This window comes from Euprymna scolopes, chromosome 42, assembly GCF_053919585.1.
Source record: "Euprymna scolopes isolate OS-2025 chromosome 42, ASM5391958v1, whole genome shotgun sequence".
NCBI lineage: Eukaryota > Metazoa > Mollusca > Cephalopoda > Sepiida > Sepiolidae > Euprymna > Euprymna scolopes.
In genome coordinates, this window is record NC_136523.1 from 65524444 (window position 1) to 65544930 (window position 20487).

At 29.3% G+C, this 20487-nt stretch overlaps 1 protein-coding gene across 4 annotated transcripts in view; it reads right to left on the reverse strand.

The window, feature by feature from the left end:
• Positions 1-20487, reverse strand: part of LOC145267167 (triacylglycerol hydrolase DDHD2-like) — a 118761-nt gene that overhangs the window by 35255 nt on the left and 63019 nt on the right. For all 4 annotated transcript variants that reach the window (XM_080123219.1, XM_080123218.1, XM_080123217.1 and 1 more), the window contains 5 exons: positions 10949-11012; positions 8891-8980; positions 5951-6092; positions 5485-5587; positions 1689-1794 (listed from right to left, as the gene is read on the reverse strand). In XM_080123219.1, coding sequence (XP_079979345.1) covers positions 1689-1794; positions 5485-5587; positions 5951-6092; positions 8891-8980; positions 10949-11012 — 505 coding nt within the window. The remainder of the gene's footprint in view (positions 1-1688; positions 1795-5484; positions 5588-5950; positions 6093-8890; positions 8981-10948; positions 11013-20487) is intronic.

Genomic DNA, 20487 nt, shown 5'->3' on the forward strand with positions numbered 1-20487 from the left:
GTGATGCACCATAAATATTCAAAATTGTAAGAAAAAATGTCCAGAATCTCTATCCTGTGAATACTTGGGATAAACAGGGAACAATTTAAATGTTTTATTCAAATCATTCTAATTAAGCAAATTATGGTTTTAGAAAATTCTACAATTTGAAATGAGATTTTCTTCTACCACTTTTTCCATAATTTTGATTAATGTATGTACCATTTGTTAGTTCAGAAATATTATTGCAAGTATAATGAGTGGGTTTGTGTGTGCGCTATTACAATTTGTATTCCTTTGTAAACCATTATGTAAATATTTGATATATGGCGATATAGGAGCGTATGCAAACGTTAGTTTTAATCATGTCTACACAACAGCAATATACATGTCTATCTAGTTTGGGTTTACTTGTTAACATGTGTTTGAGTATATGTTCTGTCTGTGCATGTGTATTTAAAAGTGGAAAGTTTGTACAAAAAATACGTACCAGATGTAGGTGTGTATGTGTGTACATACATTCTGGTTACATATATGTATTAGTGATACCTGTAATTCTCGAAAGCATCATTATGAAGGGATGTAGCAACTTCACTTTGGTTAATTGGTGATGATAATATTTGACATGCTCAAGTATTCACTTCCACCACCTCTGCTTTAAGCTGATTTAATGTTTACATAAATTTTATTGTATATATATATATATATAGAGAGAGAGAGAGATAGAGAGAGAGTATGCATCACCAGTAGGAAAAATGAAATCAAACTGCTCGATCATAAGTCATACAAGAGCTAATATTATTTTATGTAAATATTATAGATTACTCTGTCTACTGGAGATTTTATTTGTCTGATCATTCTAGACTTAGGAACAATTCTGGATTGTTCTTTCTCTAAGTAAACTCATGAATTTTATTTAGAATAGGAAGGTGATTTTACAAACTGTCTTCTATTTGATAAGTTGAATTGTATGGAATGTTTGTTTGTACTTTAAGATCAGTTTTGTTAAATAAAGAAATGTTTACTTTAAATTTATCTTGCATATGTGAAAAATGTCCTTCATTATAGATTTATGGGAATATTTACAATAAAATAAAAATCAGTAAAGAACGCTGATAGTCAATTAACTTCCATTCCATTAACCTTCCACCCTAAACATGACTGATTAATAGCTGAAGAAATAATAGACCAGAATTTTTCGTAATCCTAGAATGACCAGATGAACAAGCTCAGCTATTGCCAGCTAATATAGTAGTGTCTAGTATTTAAATAAATTATATATACACATACATGCATGCACTACCCTTGTAGTGGGGCAGATTGCTTAAACAATCTTTCACTTAGAGCCTGTATCACTAAGTGAAAGATTTGTATGGAATATTGAGATAACATACCTTGCTATTGCCTACACAAGTCTTTTGGTTGAACCCTAGAACACTTTAAAAAAAAATTTAAGTTTGATTGTAGTAGAGGACATTTGGAATATTACATTTATTTCGGTCCTAATTAATTTAAAACATCATGACTACTAGCAATTAAAGCATTAAAGTTTGATTTTTTTTTTTTTTACTGATGCAAGCCAAACATTCCAAGTATCAGGCTATAAAAAATAAATTAAAATAATGATTAGTAAATATGAATGTCTTTCATTTTATGACTTTTTTTTTTAATTTAATTTTTTGTTAATGTTTTCTTTAAAAATTGCTCACCCAAACTATGACCAGCCACTGAGAGTGAACCATGGAATGTAGGGTTTCTCTTCAAGAACAGAGTGTACAAACGATTGATTTCAGATCCAACTGTATCACACATGGTCTACAAATAAAAAAAAAAGATTATGCAGCATGAAATATCAATCATACAAAGTTTGTCTGAAAAGTAATAGAACTGGATTTCTTTGATGCAAGGGACATCATCTACATCAAGTTTTTGTTGCAAGGTGAAGGGATTAATCAGCAAGTATACAAAGAGATATTCTGACGTTTGCTTTGTTCAAGATATGAGAATAGAGAAGAGTGACATGACAAATCATGGCTGCTTTACCATGACAATGCACCTGCTCATAACATCTGAAACATTCAGCAATTCCTGACCATGACTAGAACAACTTCTCTATTGACCTGACCGTGCTTCATGAGACTTTTCTTTTCCACACGCTCAACGAGACCAGTTTTGAAGGCCATCCTTACAACAGGATAATTTTTCCAACAATGTATTTTTGTTAGGTTCATCACTTCTAATGGAAAAGAGCCTTCAGATGATAAGAACTGAGATGTGAATGCTTGCCAATCAAGAGATAAGGAACACTATAAGAGTAATAATGCTAATAAATGGTATGAATTGCATTTCATGTCCATGACAAGAATTTGCTGACACTGGATTTGAAAATGACGATGTCGTAATCAGCAGAGAAGCAGTCCTGCAGTAATGTGTTCCACAGATTGGAAGCTCTAGCAAAGAAGCTCTATTCATGAAAATTCTGCCTGACACCATGCACATGCAAAGAGAATGGAAAGTCTTTTCTGTTGAGTGTAGTAGCAACAAGAAGAAATCAAAGACTGGAGCTAAGTCGAATATCTTTTATAAAAAATAATAGATACTAGCAATTGAAAAAGGGGTTATAGAGAAAAGATTATTCGTTGGTATAAAAATGTGGATGAGAAAGGAAAATGCATTAGACTCAAGTGAGGAGAGAGGTATACTTTAAAGGGAAACTCCTTTAGTTTGTTGTTTGGAATTAATATTTATGATTAGGGCTAGGACAACAGCATATTCTTTTCATTGTTTTGACTCTCAAGTGTGTATCCGTTGATATCTTATATGCTTTTATATAGTGTGATGTGGTTCACAGTTGATTAACTGTGTTGAACTGTGTCGGATATATACTCGAGAGTCAAAACAATGAAAAGAATATGCTGTTGTCATAGCCCTATTTATAATACCCGGACAGTCACATTTTACATTTTATATAATAGGTTGACAAGATTCTTACGGAATTTTTAATTTTGATTTCAAATGATGTATTTTCAAATAAGTTTTTGTTATAATATGTTTACTTTATATATCATTTTAAAGAACGTTTTTTGCTCTGTCTAATCGTTTAAATTACAATTGTTTTAAAACAATTCTTTTTAGAGTGTTAAATACAAGATGAAAAAAAGCAAATTTGTACAATTTTCTTATTTCAATTTAAGCTAGGCCTAAAAGCTGCTGAAACAGCACGCGATATCAATGAAGCGTTTGGGCCAAGAACCATTGCTGAATGTACAGTTCAATAGTGGTTTAAGAAATTTTGTGGCGATGATGAAAGTCTTGAAAATGATGAATGTAGTGATCAGCTATCGGATGTTGACAACTATCAATAAAGAGCCTTAGTCCACTCCAATCCATGCACAATTGTTCAAGAACTTACTTCTAAATTAGACGTAATGTATACAATGATTTCTAACCACTTGAGATTGGAAAGACAAAAACATCTAAATTTAAAAGATAAAAACTGCAAGAACTTTGATATATACTATTAAAAAGTTATGCTTTCAAAGTTTGTATCTTTGTATGCAGATAGAAACGTGATTGATTGACAAAAAAGGAATAAGCAGAGTATATATTACTAAAGCAGTAGTCAATATCAGAGTTAAATATCAATATCAGAGCGAAAACCTAAATTAAATCTAAAGTATGGCAAGCTTATGGATTCCAGGCAAAATTGACTAACCTTGCTGGGTGATTCTCACAAATTTTACCAGCACCAGCTTGAAAAGACCAGCTGATAAAAAAAAACTGGAGATTATAAGGTCAACTAAGATGTTTATGAAGAGTTACTGACACTAAATTCTTGCAGTGAATTTATCGTTCATTGGAAACGTTGGTTTGTTGGGGAGAGGAGAGAGAAGAAAAAAAAAGGAAATTAATTTGTCACTCTCTGTTTTGAAGAGGAGAAACAATTATATAAGAATTATATAAGCCACCCATTCTAATTTTCTTTGTATGCAAACTATATATATATATATATATATATATATATATAATATGTTAAAAGTCCACGTATGCTACTAGGATAGTGATTAAAAGGTTATGAGGGGTTTTTGAAGCATGAAAACGATGTTACAGTTTGTATTTAATATTTTTTTTTAATTATTTTTTTTATATTTCAAGCAATCCTCCACTCTTGGTCACAAAAAGTATCGAAATGAAAATGAAAGACATTGAAAAAACTGAAAATTTGTAGTATGGACAGTGTTCATTCCTAGCAATAATGTTAAAAAGAGTTCACGTGAATCATTTTAGCTGTTTGTGGAAGAGGAATGTATTTTTTATTTTTAAATATTGCAATGTAAAAGCGTTTAATTCAAACGGCAAAAAAGAGACGCAATTGATTTCAATATGTATAACGAAATTGAAACCAAATTGTTGAACGGTAAAAATAATGTTATTAATAGTTATCATAATGATAGTACAGTAAAATGTTAACAAAAGGTGATAGTTTAAAATAATAATAATGAACCTCCTCACAAGGAGACAATGTTGGCTTTTAATGTGGAATAAATTTCGTTCCCCCCTCTAACAAAAATGGCACACAGGATAGGGAAAAATATAAAAATTAAAATTAATAAATATAAAAATGAGAATAAAAATTGTCTCAGCCCTGAAGGATAAAACTTGTCTATTGGAATATTTAATAATTATTGTTATAAGAAAACAATTATCAATGACTTGTTAATCAATTTATTTTTTTAATTTTTTTTTTTTTTACATTTTTCATGTTTTCACAGTCATTTAGTTTTTTACAGACATCAACAAACCAGATCTTTACAGCAACAAGGGTTTTCAGTTGAATATCGACCTTTTGTGAGAGAAGAAACCAATAGTACACCCAACGATCAGATGACCAACTACAGAGACATTTCGGAGACTAAAAGTACCTCTTTAGTACCTCTGAAAACCTGTTCATGTGGAAGTTGCGTTGTCACACAGACTTAGTGCCTGTATATTTTTATGCACCTTAGAGCTAAACCCGACATATTTTCAGTGTCTATTGAATACCTGACTACATTTAAAAGGGTCCGAGAGTAGATAATGTTACATTTGTGATTTAACTTGTAATCCACTGTGACTATGTCCATAGGAGGTAAGGGTTACAAAAAGGATTTTTTTTTTTTAACTGGACACATTTTATAAATTCAAAGAAATTACTATGATAACATAAAAATATTTTTTTTAACTAAGTGACTTTTTTTTTATAATCTGCAAAATATTAAATCTAAAAGATATTCATTATTAGTTTAAAGTGCTTAAGAGAATGTACAAATTGTTTTGTTGTAGTTTATATTAATTACATACAAGAATAGTATTAATTACATACAAGAATAGTATTACTACATTACAAGAATAGTATTACTACATTACAAGAATAGTATTACTACATTACAAGAATAGTATTATTTCAAATAGTAAAGCATATAACAGTTGGTTACAAAATTAAATAGTCCAATTCCTGTAACTTACCTGACAGTATTTAGGACTAGTATAGAATAAAATATCCAATAAAGTATCATTCACAAAATGGCGTAGTTTCCCTGTGCTGGGTAAGGTTATTGCTTTCAATCGACTGAAAAAAAAAAAAAAAAAAAAAAAAAAAAAAAATTATTACGAAGAGAAAAAAATTTGACTTGTTAAAATCCAATTCGAAGTGAATTTGGTTAAAAAAAAATTTTTTTTTTTAATTCAATAAGGAGAAAAAAAGACACCAGTAATACTTTCAAAACATTTTTTAAAAATGTTCAGCCATTCATCTCAAGCCAGCGACAAGAAAGGAAATTTAAAATGGCAAGGGTTCACCAGATGAAATGCAGAAAAAAAGGATGAAATAATCATAAAAGAATGAATATAAGGTTTTAATATGTTTTAATAAATAAATACAGCAATTAAGCTTAACATATAGTTTTTATAAAAACATTTTCATCACGCTTACTTATCAATTCCTGTAGCATCTCCATGCAGGGTTGTGTGCCAATGAACTGGCAAGAATTCAACACGTCCAATTCTTCCAGTTCTTACAGCATCACTGAAATGTGACTGAAGAAGTTGTTGGGAAATTGAACGGAAATCATCAACTGTAACATAAAACCAAGTTAGGTGAGAAATGCAGGATTTAAAGATTCTATTTAAAAAAAAAAAATGGCTTCCTTAGAAAGAAATATTAAATAAACAGAACCCAGAAGGGGAAACAAACGATATTACAATTAAAATTATTTAAATTAATTAAAATTAAAAGCACAAATCTGATTGACAATGATTTTGGTAACATTATCTATGATTATTCGTATAAGTGGATTCCATTTTATAAAAGGATGCATCATTCCCCCTTCCCTTCATTTTAATTTGTTTTATAGGTTTTATTTTTAATTTAAAAAATAAAACTATTGAAAATAATGAATTGAAGAATTGCTATTTCACCTCTGAGCAGAGGGTGTGTCATACAGTATTTTTATATAATAAGTGGACCCCATGGAAAGTCCATGGTACTTTCTACATCAAATTGTATCATTTACGGTTAATAATATCTGCTTTTTTTTTTTTTTTTAATAATAAATGCCTGTTAGGCTCAATACTATTAAAAAAAAATGATTTTTTTTCTTTTATAAAAATTGTTATCGGCAGTTCAACTTTAAATGAAATAAATGTTTTTTCTTAATTTAAAATTGTAATTTTCTTCTTGCCATAAAAATAATTATCTTTAAATCAAAACAAATATAATCTTTGAAATGTCTTTAAAGTTTTAGTCAACAGGATAACAATTTCTTTTTACCTTAGCAACATCAGATTAATTACCAATTCATGTTTTTTTTTTTTTTCAAATGTGTATATTTGAGGAGGGTAGTTGGGTCTGCATGAGTGAATATGTCCTTTAAATATTTTTGATTATATAAATTTAGGTGACTTATATTCAGGTCTTCACATCTTGTCAGTATATGATTGACAGTGTATGGTTCCTGGAGGGTATGCAAAGTAGGGCTTCCTCTTTTTTGAGTTTTGTGTTATAGAGGTATGACTTATCTGGAGTCTTTTTTTGGTTTATGGTTTCCTTGATTTGATACAGTTTGTTTTTAGTACACAAACTCCACAACTCTTGCCATGTATTTCTAATATATTAATATTAATAATTTGTTTTAAATCAGTATTATCTTTGGTTGGGGTCAATCTTAATGCTGCTTTAACTGCTTTGTTAGCTATATCGTTTCCCTTTATGTTGGTATCCAACAAAAAAAAAAGGACATTTTTATTTTTGGAAATATCAATTCTATTTATGATTTTGGTGATTACTGGGTTTGTCAGTTTCCTATTTTCCAGTGTACAAGTATTAATCTGGATCTGAACAGGTATTGAATTCTTTATCTTTAGAATCTTCTACAAGGTCAAGTGCCATACCAATGGCCGATACTTTGGCACTGTAGATGAATGTTTTGTCTGGTAATCTTTTGAATAGGATTGTTTTATTGTGTATAAATGCACATATTTTGAACCGTCTGTATAAATCGTTGAGTGTTTGGGATATTTATCTTTGATTATTTGGAATTTTTCTGGGTATAGGATTGGATTTTGTTTTGGGATACTTAAGTTTAATATTATTTTTGGTTGTTTTTTCAGCAGTGAGGGGGGAGGTATTTAAGTTTTACAGATTCGTGTATTATTGCAATGTCTATCTGGGTTTTACTTATGGATTCTTCCATATGTAGACTAAATGGTTTTATAACATTTTCTTTTCTATCCAAAAGGTTTTTGTACTGGGGGTGGAAGGCACATTTATAAGCAAAATTAGTTGAACATGATGCCAATTTTGTATAATAGCGTAGCCCTGGTTTTTCTCTTCTAAGTGATAATGGGGGTTCATCTGACTCTACACAAACTTTAAGAGAAGTGGGGAAGGCTCCTAAAGCTAATCTTAGCCTTTTGTGATATATCATGTCCAATTCCTTTATGTAAGACTTTCTTGCAGATTCATAAATATAGCATCCATAATCCACCTTTGATTTGACAAGGGATCTGTATAATTTAATTATTGTATCTTTGTCTGTAATCCAGTCTGTGTGTGCTACTACTTTTAAGAGTTGAATGGTTTTGTTGCATTTCTGTTTGAGGCATTTGATATGAGGAATGAATGTTAGCTTTTTATCAGAGATAATACCCAAGTACTTATATTGGTCAACTATAGGTCATATAACTATATACATTATAAATTATAATTGTTCAGTTTCAGTATTGGGTCATTTCCGGATTTGGCAAAAATGGATGGCTTTTGTTTTTTCTTTTGAAAATTTAAACCCATTTTCTGTTGTCCATTCATTTATTTTGTTTAGACAAAGTTGTAAATGGCGTTCTATCCTTGGAATATATTTTGAATCAGGAAATCATCCACATGTTCCTGCATTTATATTTTTAACAATGTTATTTATTTTGATACTAAAAAGTGTGAGACAGGATGCTTCCTTGTGGTACCCTCTGCAGAGGTGCAGTTGGCGAATTCTACAGCCTCAACCAACAGGACGATAATTATTATTAGGCTAATCTTTTTTTTTTTTTGGCATATCAATCCTTTTTGGGTTATTCAATGCCGAATCCAGCAATTCTGAAAAAAGTTCTATGCTTCAAGTTGTCTTATATCTTTAAATAGTTATTGATTGAGTTTTGCAAAGGTTATTTGGTGTGTTTTGAGTCAGGAAGCCAGTGGAGAAGTGAGGGAGAAAGGAGAAGAAAAAAAAGGAAAAGTGGGAGGGAGAGAAAGGAGAGGGGATCAGGAGAAGAGAGCTGTTGTTTTTGTTTTGGGCTTTGCAGAACATGGTTGAGTTGTGCAAAAGAGAAGGAAAAACAATAACATTTTCTTTCTTTTTTTTTTTTTTAAATCTATACTTACCACATTCAACAATACTACGGAATCGAATGTCACATACAGCTCCAATTCCATGTACAACAAATACTAAATGATCAATTTGTCCAGTTTCACCTAAAAAAAAAAAAAAAAAGATTTGTAGAGTTTGTTTTTAATATAAACTATATTCAGGTAATTTAAGAGTAAGGTTAATATGTAGAAATTGTATAGAAGAAGAATTGTATCATTTTTTTACACAAATCTTTTGTCATGTTATGTTTAATTCGGACAAAATAATGTTAAGATTAATTGAGATTTGGTATCTGTCTGAATTTGAAATTCAAAAACTATTACTTCTATTGTACTATCTGCATAATATATTAGTTCAGATTAATGTATTATCTTTCAAAGTTTAATTCAAAGGGGAAGGGGGTAGCTATTGTCATCAAGCAATTCTCCCAGGCATTAAGGAGTGGGGGTGGTAAAGTATTTGTTTTGTTGTCATAAGACCATCTTTTCAAGCATTACAGTATGTGTGTGGAGGGGGAGGGGCAACATACATCCACTAGAAATTGTCACAATTGCTAGTTTGAGTAATTGCAGTAAAAATAAGATTTATAAAGATTCAGCATTGTCAAAATAAATACACATCTTTTTTAGTTAATCTATGCAAAAATTACTGTTTTCAAATATTTACCAAAAATTAAATTGAAATAAAATGTTCAAAATTTATACATTACTGAATGCATAGTTTTATTTTAGAAAATGCTTCAGGAATTTTACATCAATTGTTTTAGAATGCTATAAATGGAAGTATTTGAATATATTATTCAAGCAAAGCAAAAAATTAAAACATCTATGTTTATAATAAATTAAAGGCTGTTTATCACAAGTTAAAATTAAATTAAAAATTAATTATTGAAATGTCATTCTTAAACTATCAAAGAGATTTAATGTCTTTGCTTTCAGTTTTTTTTTTTCAATAATGAAGGAGTAATAATTATAAACTATCACTATTGAAAATATATTTTCTAAAAAATAATATCAGTTATTTTTGTATTTTAAATTTAGGCTGTTATATTTAGTTAAGCATTTGTTCTACATGATGGCATGTGTTCAACTGCTTTTAGAAATTGACTTCCAAATTAACTTATCTCTGGCTAGATCTTTATTCCTTTCTCTTGAATCTATTCTTATCATTTCCTCTCATATTTTCCTACCAACTGATCCTGCTAACTCAACTGTCTTACATATAACAAGCTCTCTCATTTATTTTCTTCAATGTGACCAAAGCAACTGCACACAACTCCCTATATTGTCCACATCTTCCAGAGTTCATCATATCTAAGCTTGTCTTCAAGACTTACATTACACATATATTATATCAATTCTCTTCATGCAACTCATATCCTCAACCTTCACTGGCCAAGTTTTATTTCCATATATGCTTGATAGACCCTTCTTCAGTAGTAATTTTTCTTTGGTCAGATTTATTATCTTCCATATAAAAGCATTTAATAATTTTAAATGCCTTTTCAACAAAATTCCATTGTACCTATATATATATATATATATATATATATATATATATATATATATATACAAGCAAACAGTTAATAAAACATGTTAAAAAACACTTTGAAAAAGAGTTATAAACATATTTAATCTGAAAAGGAAACACTTGATAAGTGGATAGTCCTTAATCCGCGGAGTTTCGAAGAAATACTTTCCTTCTCATCAGAAGGTAGGAATTAGCAAAATGCGAGATCGGATTTTGCATACAAAAGTATTTGATGAAACAAGTAAGTCAAAGATCTTACTTGATAACAAAAAAAGTGAAGCAGAGGGAATATGGTGAAGAAAAAGGTGATTACATGTGAATGGATAGTCTGGTGGAAGATAAATAATCCAATGACGGTAAAATCCAAAAATATAACTTCAAGAAAGTTAATTGAATTTCCATTTGCATAGATATATATATATATATATATTGCCATGTTTGTTATTGTTCTGTTTAATGTATTTTGATATCAATATAAGAAAAGGAAAACTTTAACAGAAACAAGAGGGAATTGTATATAAAAGGAGCTATGTAATAAATACCATCCAGAACAGTTGCAAAGTCATCAATTCCTCTTTTGACAACTCTCGGTCTCATTTGATCACCCTAAAACAAAACAAAAAGAAGTTTAGAAAATAATGTGCATACTCAGAATCATTTTATGTTTGTAAATAAACTTACTCTAAAATACATATTTTTATCTAATCAATTTTATTAATGTTGCAACCATGGTATTTTCTATACAACATACCACTTCATAGCTGAGAAACACAAATGGAGGCCAATTGAAAACGGTTGATTTCCAGAGAAAAAAATACACGGAATGAGAAGTTATGTTGAAACATTAATGAAAATATTTTGTTGTTGAAACTGATAAGTATTAAACAAAAAAAAAACGTAATTAAAATGTTTTGTAAAAACGTAATGTGTACACACAGCAACCTAGAAAGAAAATGGCAGCCGAGTTCTTAAAATGCAGCTAACAAGTCTTGTAAATGATTTCATGCAAACTAAGGAAATGACAATATTTTAACTTGTTATAAAGTTGTTTGACAATTTCAAAATGATTCAATAGATCGCCAAGCATTCTTAGATGTGTAAAATGCATAATTTATGTTGTTAATATGAAAAACACTTTTTGAGTGAAGCAAATTTTCCTTACGAATATTAATTATTTTTATAATTTAGATGTGAAGTGAGGATTTCTTTCGGTATTTACATAAAACTCAGCAGCCATTTTCTTTCCAGGCTGCTGTGTTACCAGTAAAATATATGATCTAAAGAAGTATTTTCATTTATTTAACTTTCAACCTATCCTTTTATTCTTAGGTGGATTTCAAATATGGTTGCCTTAATTTCATTCAAAAATTCAAAAACTCAAACCTTTACAATATGCCTCCAATTGTGCTTCTCATCTGCATCTTAAAATGGCCTACAATCTAGAATGGCATGGTTGCAACCCTTTGACATAATATACTTATATAAGATTGCATTTAATTTAAGCATACAATGCAGTGATGCACAGATATACAACAATTTTAATTCTAGTAATACTAATCAAAAATAACTCAAATAAGTTTAAACATTATTTTTTAAACTTAAATTCAATACAGAAGAAGGTTTTGTTTTATAAATTTCAATTATTAAGATGCAAGCATTTGTTTACTATTTCCTCCTTTCAATTAAAAAAGAAATGGTTATATTTCAAGTTTTGCATAGAACTCTAAAAGAGGAGGTAACAAGGGGAATCAGTCTAAAAAGAAACAATGTGATTACAATCTACATATATATATATATATATATATATATATATATGCAATTTATAGTTATTCAAATTATAAGATTTTGTCTCGTTTTAAAATTTGAATAATTGAAATTTTTTTAGTTAATTTACTACATTAACTGATTATAACATTAATTCAATGGATGTTTACTAACATCAACAAAGTTATTTTGAAAGTAATTCCTTTCAGTTGTAAATTGTTTAAATAATTATTGTTGATCAACAAAGAATCGTTTTCATCCAATTTATCTCTTCATATTTGTGTCCTACCACTCACAAATCCACTTTATAACAAAACTGAAAATCATTATACAAAAGGTTTTCAGTGGTGATCAAATCCTTTAACATTTTATTTATCAGTGTGATGAGGATTAGGGGCACATGTCTTAACTAGACACTTGAGAGAGAGAGAGAAGAACTGGAGAGGAAAATGCTAAGAACCAGTGAACTTGTCGAGGTAACAACATCAATACAAGCATTATTAATATTAATGCAAACAGGTTTTGATATAAAGAGAATTAAAACAAGACATACCTGTGTGCACATACATGCACCACAATATTACAACAATAATAAACATGCATGCACAAAAATACAAACCACAATAAAAAAAAAAAAAATTTTAAGTTCTGTATTATTTTTTAAATAAGTTAATTTTGGGGGTGATTATGCCAATAACCATAAACTCGTAGAATTCAGTGCATTTTAATAAACAATTTTACATTTTATTTATTAGAAGTGTTGCTATCTTGCCTGTAAATATATGAAACTACAGCAACACAAAATGCTTACTATTTTCATGCTAGAATGCACAAAACCAAAAAATAATGTTAAAATAAGGTTTCATGCTGCCATATACAAAAGTAGGCAAGATATCTGCAATATTTGTTGTTGCAACAATATTCATCTTCATCCAGTTGAACTGGTCTACACAACATCACAATACATGACAGCCCATATCCTGAGCAAGGTTGCATGACATTACAATATGGACAACCAAATGCAATTCCATCATTGAAGGCTAACCAGCCGTGAACTTGAGAGCTCAGCCAAGGGATGATTATTGTTCAAGTCCTCACTTGCCTTCCGACACGTTTACATCACTCAGGCAGAGCAGTATGGAAGATTATGTTGCAAATTTATTCTTCTTCTGGGGAATGAGCTGTATGTATCACAGATTTTTCGTTAACAAAACAAGGACTTTAGATTTAGGTGTTTACAGAGAACAGCAGTTGGAACCTGATTCTGGCAAAAAAACAAGAATTTAAATCTAATTTTCAAGGATTTTTTCATTGCAGCACTAAGTCACAGTTTCCATAGGACACAGCAAAAGATATGCTAGAGCATTTTCATCTTAGAAAAACAGCATTTTCTGACAATGTTTCTACTTTGTAGAACTTAGGTTTAAAATCGCCTTATACATCCATTCAATCTGTTATTTGAAAAATAAGTGGCAGACCAATAAGCGTGACAGACCAATGCCTGAATTAGAGCCTTTTGTGCAGATGCTATTTCAAACCAAAGCACAACAGATCAAGAGATGCAGGACCACCAGCAACCATTGTAAAAGAGTAATAAAAAAATGCAAGAGAGCTATATGCTCAATCCGTTAAATCCAAAGTAGCTGAGCAGCGGCTTGGTTCCCACCAGTTCTGGCAAATAGCAAATAGGATCCTGAACAGAAGCGTGCATTCTATCCCAACCATTATCAATGGACCAGAGGTCATCTCGTCAGTATCCGACAAGGCTAAACTATTTGCCAAGAACTAAGTTTTCATTTTATATTTCAGTACTAACATTGAACGCTAAACAATTATGTATCAGCTTGTGTCATTCATACATAATCAAACACGCCATCACCGGCTAATGTTATTGGCATGAGTTTGTAGTTTTAGTATTATTGCTACTACTAGTACTTTGATTTATCATCGTTCTCCTTCAGAATATATTGTACAAAACATTTTCTTCAATTATTAACAAACTATGAAAATAGCTGAATTACTTACAGATGCTTTTACTTTCATTTACTACTTTTTTGCCAAAGCTCATAATGGCAGAAACCTACATTTTCTTCTTTTTACATTTCAGTAATTACATTGATATCTCCACACTTGCAAATATCGTGAATTGATGACACAACATAACTAACAAAGTACAAGGAATTAGTTTTTTTTTCTTTCTAAAATATCAATACACTAAATTTGTAACTTTGGGGGAGATGGGTCATACTTGCAATGTTGACTTTTACTATATTAATTTTCACTATGTGTGCTTGAATATCATTCAAAAAGAAAACATGACAAATGATAAATGCAATAGGAAATAAAATAATTTTTAAAAACTGCTGCTCAATATAATAAATATTTATATTTTCTTTTCATTTCAAATAAGTTCTATCATGATAATACATTGACTCAGAAAAACAGGATCATAATTTTGGCAGATTTTCAACTTCTAAAGTTTCCAACTTTGATGTATGAATATGATGCTCTTTGATTACAGTGACCAAATGCAAAGTTTCAGCCTGATCAGATAGTTTTACAGTTATCAATGTTTCTATGGTATAACGTTGGGAATACTTCATAGAATATGGAAACGGTTGAGAAATAACTTTGGCCTATCCTTACATTTTCAGATGCAAGCATACAATCTCATAACTGATTTATGTTCTGGTTACAATATGTCTACAATTTGTTTTTGTTTTGTTTCTATTTAATCTATATATTATTAAAAAGTTATGGTGTTTGGGGAGTTTGTATGTAAATAAAAACGTTTGGTTGACAAAAAAAAAAAAAACATTCAGCAGAGTTCAAATCTCATGTAAATTTAAAAAACTTTTTTCAATAGAATACATGTTTTATAAAGCAAAAGAAACATAATAAACATATTTTTTTCAAACTAAATTAATATTTTCTTTTTCATAACCTGGGGGGAAAATAGTGGACATAAACAGTTTTTGTTGAAAGCAAATTATTTTTGCTTAAAAACAATTTCTCATATTTTCACAAAAACAATACATAAACACATTCGCTAGTTACTTACTCTCTTAACTTTTTTTTCATGAAATTTTAAATATTTGTTTTTATTAGAAGCTAGGTAAAGATGAAAATTAACATAGCTTGGTACTATACCAATACTGCTCAAGGGTCAAATATAAATTAGTATTATAAAGATTCAATTTGAGTTGGGTTTTTTTTGTTTTTTCAATTGAGAGCAAGATAAAGTAATAAAAAAAGGTAATAAAATTGAGTTAATGGAGTAAGAGAGTGATGCTTGTAAATATGTAAAAATGATATTAGATGAATAGATATGTAAAGCAAAGCATATTATACATAAGATGTATTTTGAATATTTTCAGAAACATTTACAAGCAAATAACAATATTCAAAATGATTAATATAAATAAAAATATTCAGTTGAAACAAAATTACCAAATGTAAATAAATTAAGCAGATCTTATTTGAGATTGAATGAAATTGAACTTCTTTCAGAAGATGAATTAACAGATATTTTTTGCCAAAATTCAGCTTCAAAATAACAGAAAAGAATTATTGAAGAAGTGAGTTGAAATAGTTATTTGTTTTTTGTATATCTTCTTACTGACAAAACTAATTGAAATAGGAAAATGGCTTTATGAAAGAAGCTAATGTTGTGTGGTGTTTCTTGTATGTTCCTTGAAATTGTTTAATTCTTTTTCTGTGATTTACCAATAAAAATGTAGCTTGAAGTTTTCCATTGTTTTGTTTGGAAAAAAAGTAAAATGAAGGAGGACAATTTTTTTTGTTTAATTTTATTTTGAAAATCTAACTTTAATTTATCAAAAAATAAGTATTGTATCAATAAAAATATTGTTTGTTTTTTTAAATAAACTTGGAATGTAATTACATTATTACATATTTAGAAATCCAATTATATAAATGCTATCAAGCTCTCAACCCTCTGTTTTGTGCAAACAAAACAAACTTAAACAATATATAAGTATTGGAAAAGATACTGGAAACATCTTGCGAATTTGCCACCAATTTTAAAGTGTTTTAAAAATTGAAAAAAATTACCAGAACGTTGGTTTCATATTTATGATTATTGTTGTCCTAAACTAATGGATTAAAATTTTTTTTTTTTTTATTTCAGATAGTATATCTTACTAAAAAACTTAAACAGATCTAACAGATTTCAAAGAGCGTAGCTTGTTGGTGGCAGTAATAGTGTGGTCATATCGAGAAAAACTGTCTCGAAGATGATGACAGTCTATAAAAAAGAAAACAAAATTCTGGAAGAAAGCCAAAGTTGTCTGAAAGAGATTGTAGAACAGTTATAAGGATTGTAAAAAAAAAAAGGGGCACAAAACCATGCTATTCAAATTACATCAGAGCTTAACAATTATCTGAATAATCCTGTTTCAACAAATGTGGTTCAATAAGAGTTTTACAAGGCTGGAATCAGAAAGTGACTGCTTTTTTTTTTTTTTTTTTTAACAAAGGAGTCATCACTTATCAAAGCCCGGAGGCCATTCGAAGACAAAATGTTGAAAAATGCTTAGAATACTGATGAAACATTTAAAAAAAAAAAAGAAAAAGGTCCTCCAGAGCAGTGGAAGAAAGACATTTTCTTCAATGACCCATCCTTTATTTCCAACCTCTGGCTATGTGTATGCTTGGTGACATACAAAAGAAGCCTTCTTCCAACTGTTAAACATAGAAGTAAATCAGTAATGATGGGAGGGGGGGGGTTAATTTGGAAAATTCACTGGTCCTATGGTTTCCCTGCTTGGGGGGAAAAAATCAATAGCCAAGATTTGAAAATGTTTGGGTTCAGCCTATGGTCAGAAAATTGTTTCCAGGTAGAAATGCTATCTTTCAGGATGATAATACGCCCATTCACATGGCAAAAGTTGTGACATTCAAGTGAAATAGAACATCTAATCTGACCACCACAATCCCTAGATTGAATATTTGTGGTGTATTAAAAAAAAAAAAAAAAAGTGAGAAATCGATATCCTCCCACTTCATAATTGAAAAAATTAAAGATGGCTACAGCTGAAGAATGGTACAAAATTCCTCTAGAAACCATTCAAGAATTATATGAATACATTCCATGTTGCATTCAATTAGTTATTGATGCAAAAAAGGGGGGAGGGATCTTACACCACATTAAAATAAATTTACATAAAATTCTAAGATGTTTCCATTATTTTATACAACCCTTATATATATATATATGCCTGCATGTGTGTGTATTATGGGTCATAAAAACTTTGTTTTTCTTTAATATTTTTGAAAAAAATTTATTTTTATTTCAAATTTTTCTGTTTGTCAGAAAAGTATTTTGTTAATAAATAAAATGCACAAAAAAGGTGTTAATAGAAAGAAATATCATAAGAAAAAAGTTATATAGCAATTTTAAATGATGAAATGAAAGATTCTGTTTGGAGCAAAATAATTTCCTTCAAAATTTAAATGGTTAGTGTATGGAATGAGATGATAAGCAAGAAAATAAACTAATTAAAGATATTAACACAGAAACATATTTAAAAAGTGTATTAATTCAGATATTCGGATTTAAATGGCCAAGTCTTAGAAAAATATCAGACCCAATGAACTCTTTCACCATGTTTCTATGTCAATATTTTTAATTTGTTCATTTTCTTGATGAAATGAGAAAAAGATGATAAACAAAACAAGATATTACATGCTTTCATTAAAATACAAAAAATAAAATAAATAAAAGAACATGCCCACAGAGAACACAATGTGAATAAGACAACAAAAAAGACTGCTTTATTTGAACTAAGATCCTCACATTTGTCGTATTTATTAAAGCATTTTCAAAATTATAAATGTAGCAACAAACTGTAGTAAAATACAGTTTTAGAATTTTTCATTACTCAAAAAAAAAAAATCCAATCAGATGAAATTTAAAGAATAAGCTTCTATAAATTATGTTTCTAAAACTTATTCTTGCAATTTGATGAAATATTCTTTGATTTTTTGTTCATATTTATCAATCAAAATAAATTTGAGCTAATATAAAACAAAAATAACTTTTTAAAAATTTATATTTACAGATTTAAAAAATATAGAAATGAATTGTGAAATCAGCACATTGCGTTAAAGTTCTAATGAAGCATGTGCATCATATTCATCATAACTTTTGTGATACTAGTGTTGGATAAAATAGTAGGGTAGATTAGATTCAACCACTGGTATGGAAACACATCAGGGAGAAAGAAAGTTCTAAAATAATACCATTTACTTTACCACTGGTATGGAAACACATCAGGGAGAAAGAAAGTTCATAAATATACCATCTACTTTACCACTGGCATGGAAACACATCAGGGAGAAAGAAAGTTCTAAAATAATATCATCTACTTTACCACTGGTATGGAAACACATCAGGGAGAAAGAAAGTTCTAAAATAATACCATCTACTTTACCACTGGTATGGAAACACATCAGGGAGAAAGAAAGTTCTAAAATAATACCATCTACTTTACCACTGGTATGGAAACACATCAGGGAGAAAGAAAGTTCTAAAATAATACCATCTACTTTACCATGGCTTTAATAGATCAGATGAATAACTTTGAAAATAAATCTGTAGTCATCATCGATACATTTTTTTAAATAATTCTTTTCCTTTTTTTTAATTGAGAGTCACCACTTATCAAGACCTGAAGGCCACTCAAGGATAAGAGTTAATGAATGTAAAGTGGTAGTGCAGTAATCATTAACAGTGTAAATTGAGTAGAATTTGATTATTTTTGAGGACAGCTCAAACAAGTGAACACATTTTTGATTGGCCAAAAATGTTACCATGACAACTATCAAAATGAAGATGATAACTAAAATAAAGTAAATTATATCACAGAAAAATAGTCAACAAGTAAATTTGATAATTTTTTTTTATTTAAATCTATGGTTTTATCAATTCACATTTTTCAGCTAACAATATAATTACATTTAATGAAATTTAATAATCCTTTGTTTCCTAATTTTTTAAATATCTTAGCATCTCTTCATTTTAAAATCTTATCTGTAAGAAAATTGATTCACTAATGCCAAGAAAGAAAGGAATGGTTATTAGCAATGCAACTGTATCTGATGTTAGTCAATGATTGCATCTTGCCAAAACAAAACAGTGGAACATGTATTTTCAAATTAGCCTTCAAATAAGATTTTCCAGATTTGGGCATGGCCCAAAGTTATTCCTTTCATAAGCAAGCAAAATTCTGCTACAAAAAAAAAAAAAATGTTTTATATATATATATATATATATATATACTAGCAAAAGTACCAGTCATCGACCGGGTTACAAAAACAGCCTACAGAAAATGGACTCTGATTTATGAAAGTATGATAGGTTATGGAAAGGAAGGGTTATAAAGAGATAGCTTCGAATTTGGGGGTATCAAAACCAAAGCAAAATATGATGGAAGTAAAAATAAATTAGATAAACCCCATAATTTATTATACCATACCTGTTCACACTGAAACACTTATCACAATATTCTAGGGATCTATATTAAAAGACCTTGTTAAACTTTGTGACATATTTCCATTCTATGGAGGGAAGGTGCGAACGAACACCCCATAATTTTATTATACCATATTTCTTCAAACTGAAACATAATTATCAAAGTATACTTACACAGATAGATATGAAAAGTCTTTATTAAAGTTTGTGCCTATTTCCATTCTATAGAAGCCAGGCGCGAACGCAGACCCCACAATTTTATCATACCATCCCTATTTAAGTTCAAACATACTTATAAAATACATCAAAAACACTTGTAAACGTTTTGTTTTAATTTTTAAATTTTTTATTTCCATACTTTGTGGACCATGCGCGTGTGCAGACCCCACAATTTTAATGAATCATTGTTATGCCAGAGCAAACATACCCATTATTGGTTCTCAATACATCTTCTATCATTATATGTGATCAGTTTTCTATAATAGTCAACCATATAGGAGCCTATTCGTGACCAGACACACACACAGACGTTCAGCTTTATATTATATGTGTATATATATATATAACATCAAAAACAGACATTATTTCTGCACCAACCTAGTATTTCAAGCTTAAGCAGGCTTAAGAAATTGAAATTAAAAGAATCTTGCTTAATTAATATCTAATAACTATGGATCAAATTTAAAAGTATGATTGCATTTACAAATAGTATTATCATCATTAATTGCTTGGGATGCAGTGAAATCATTTTAGTTCATAATTCTTATTAGTTTAGCTATTTTTATTAATTTATACAGAAAAAGAAATAAAATTTTAGTTGTC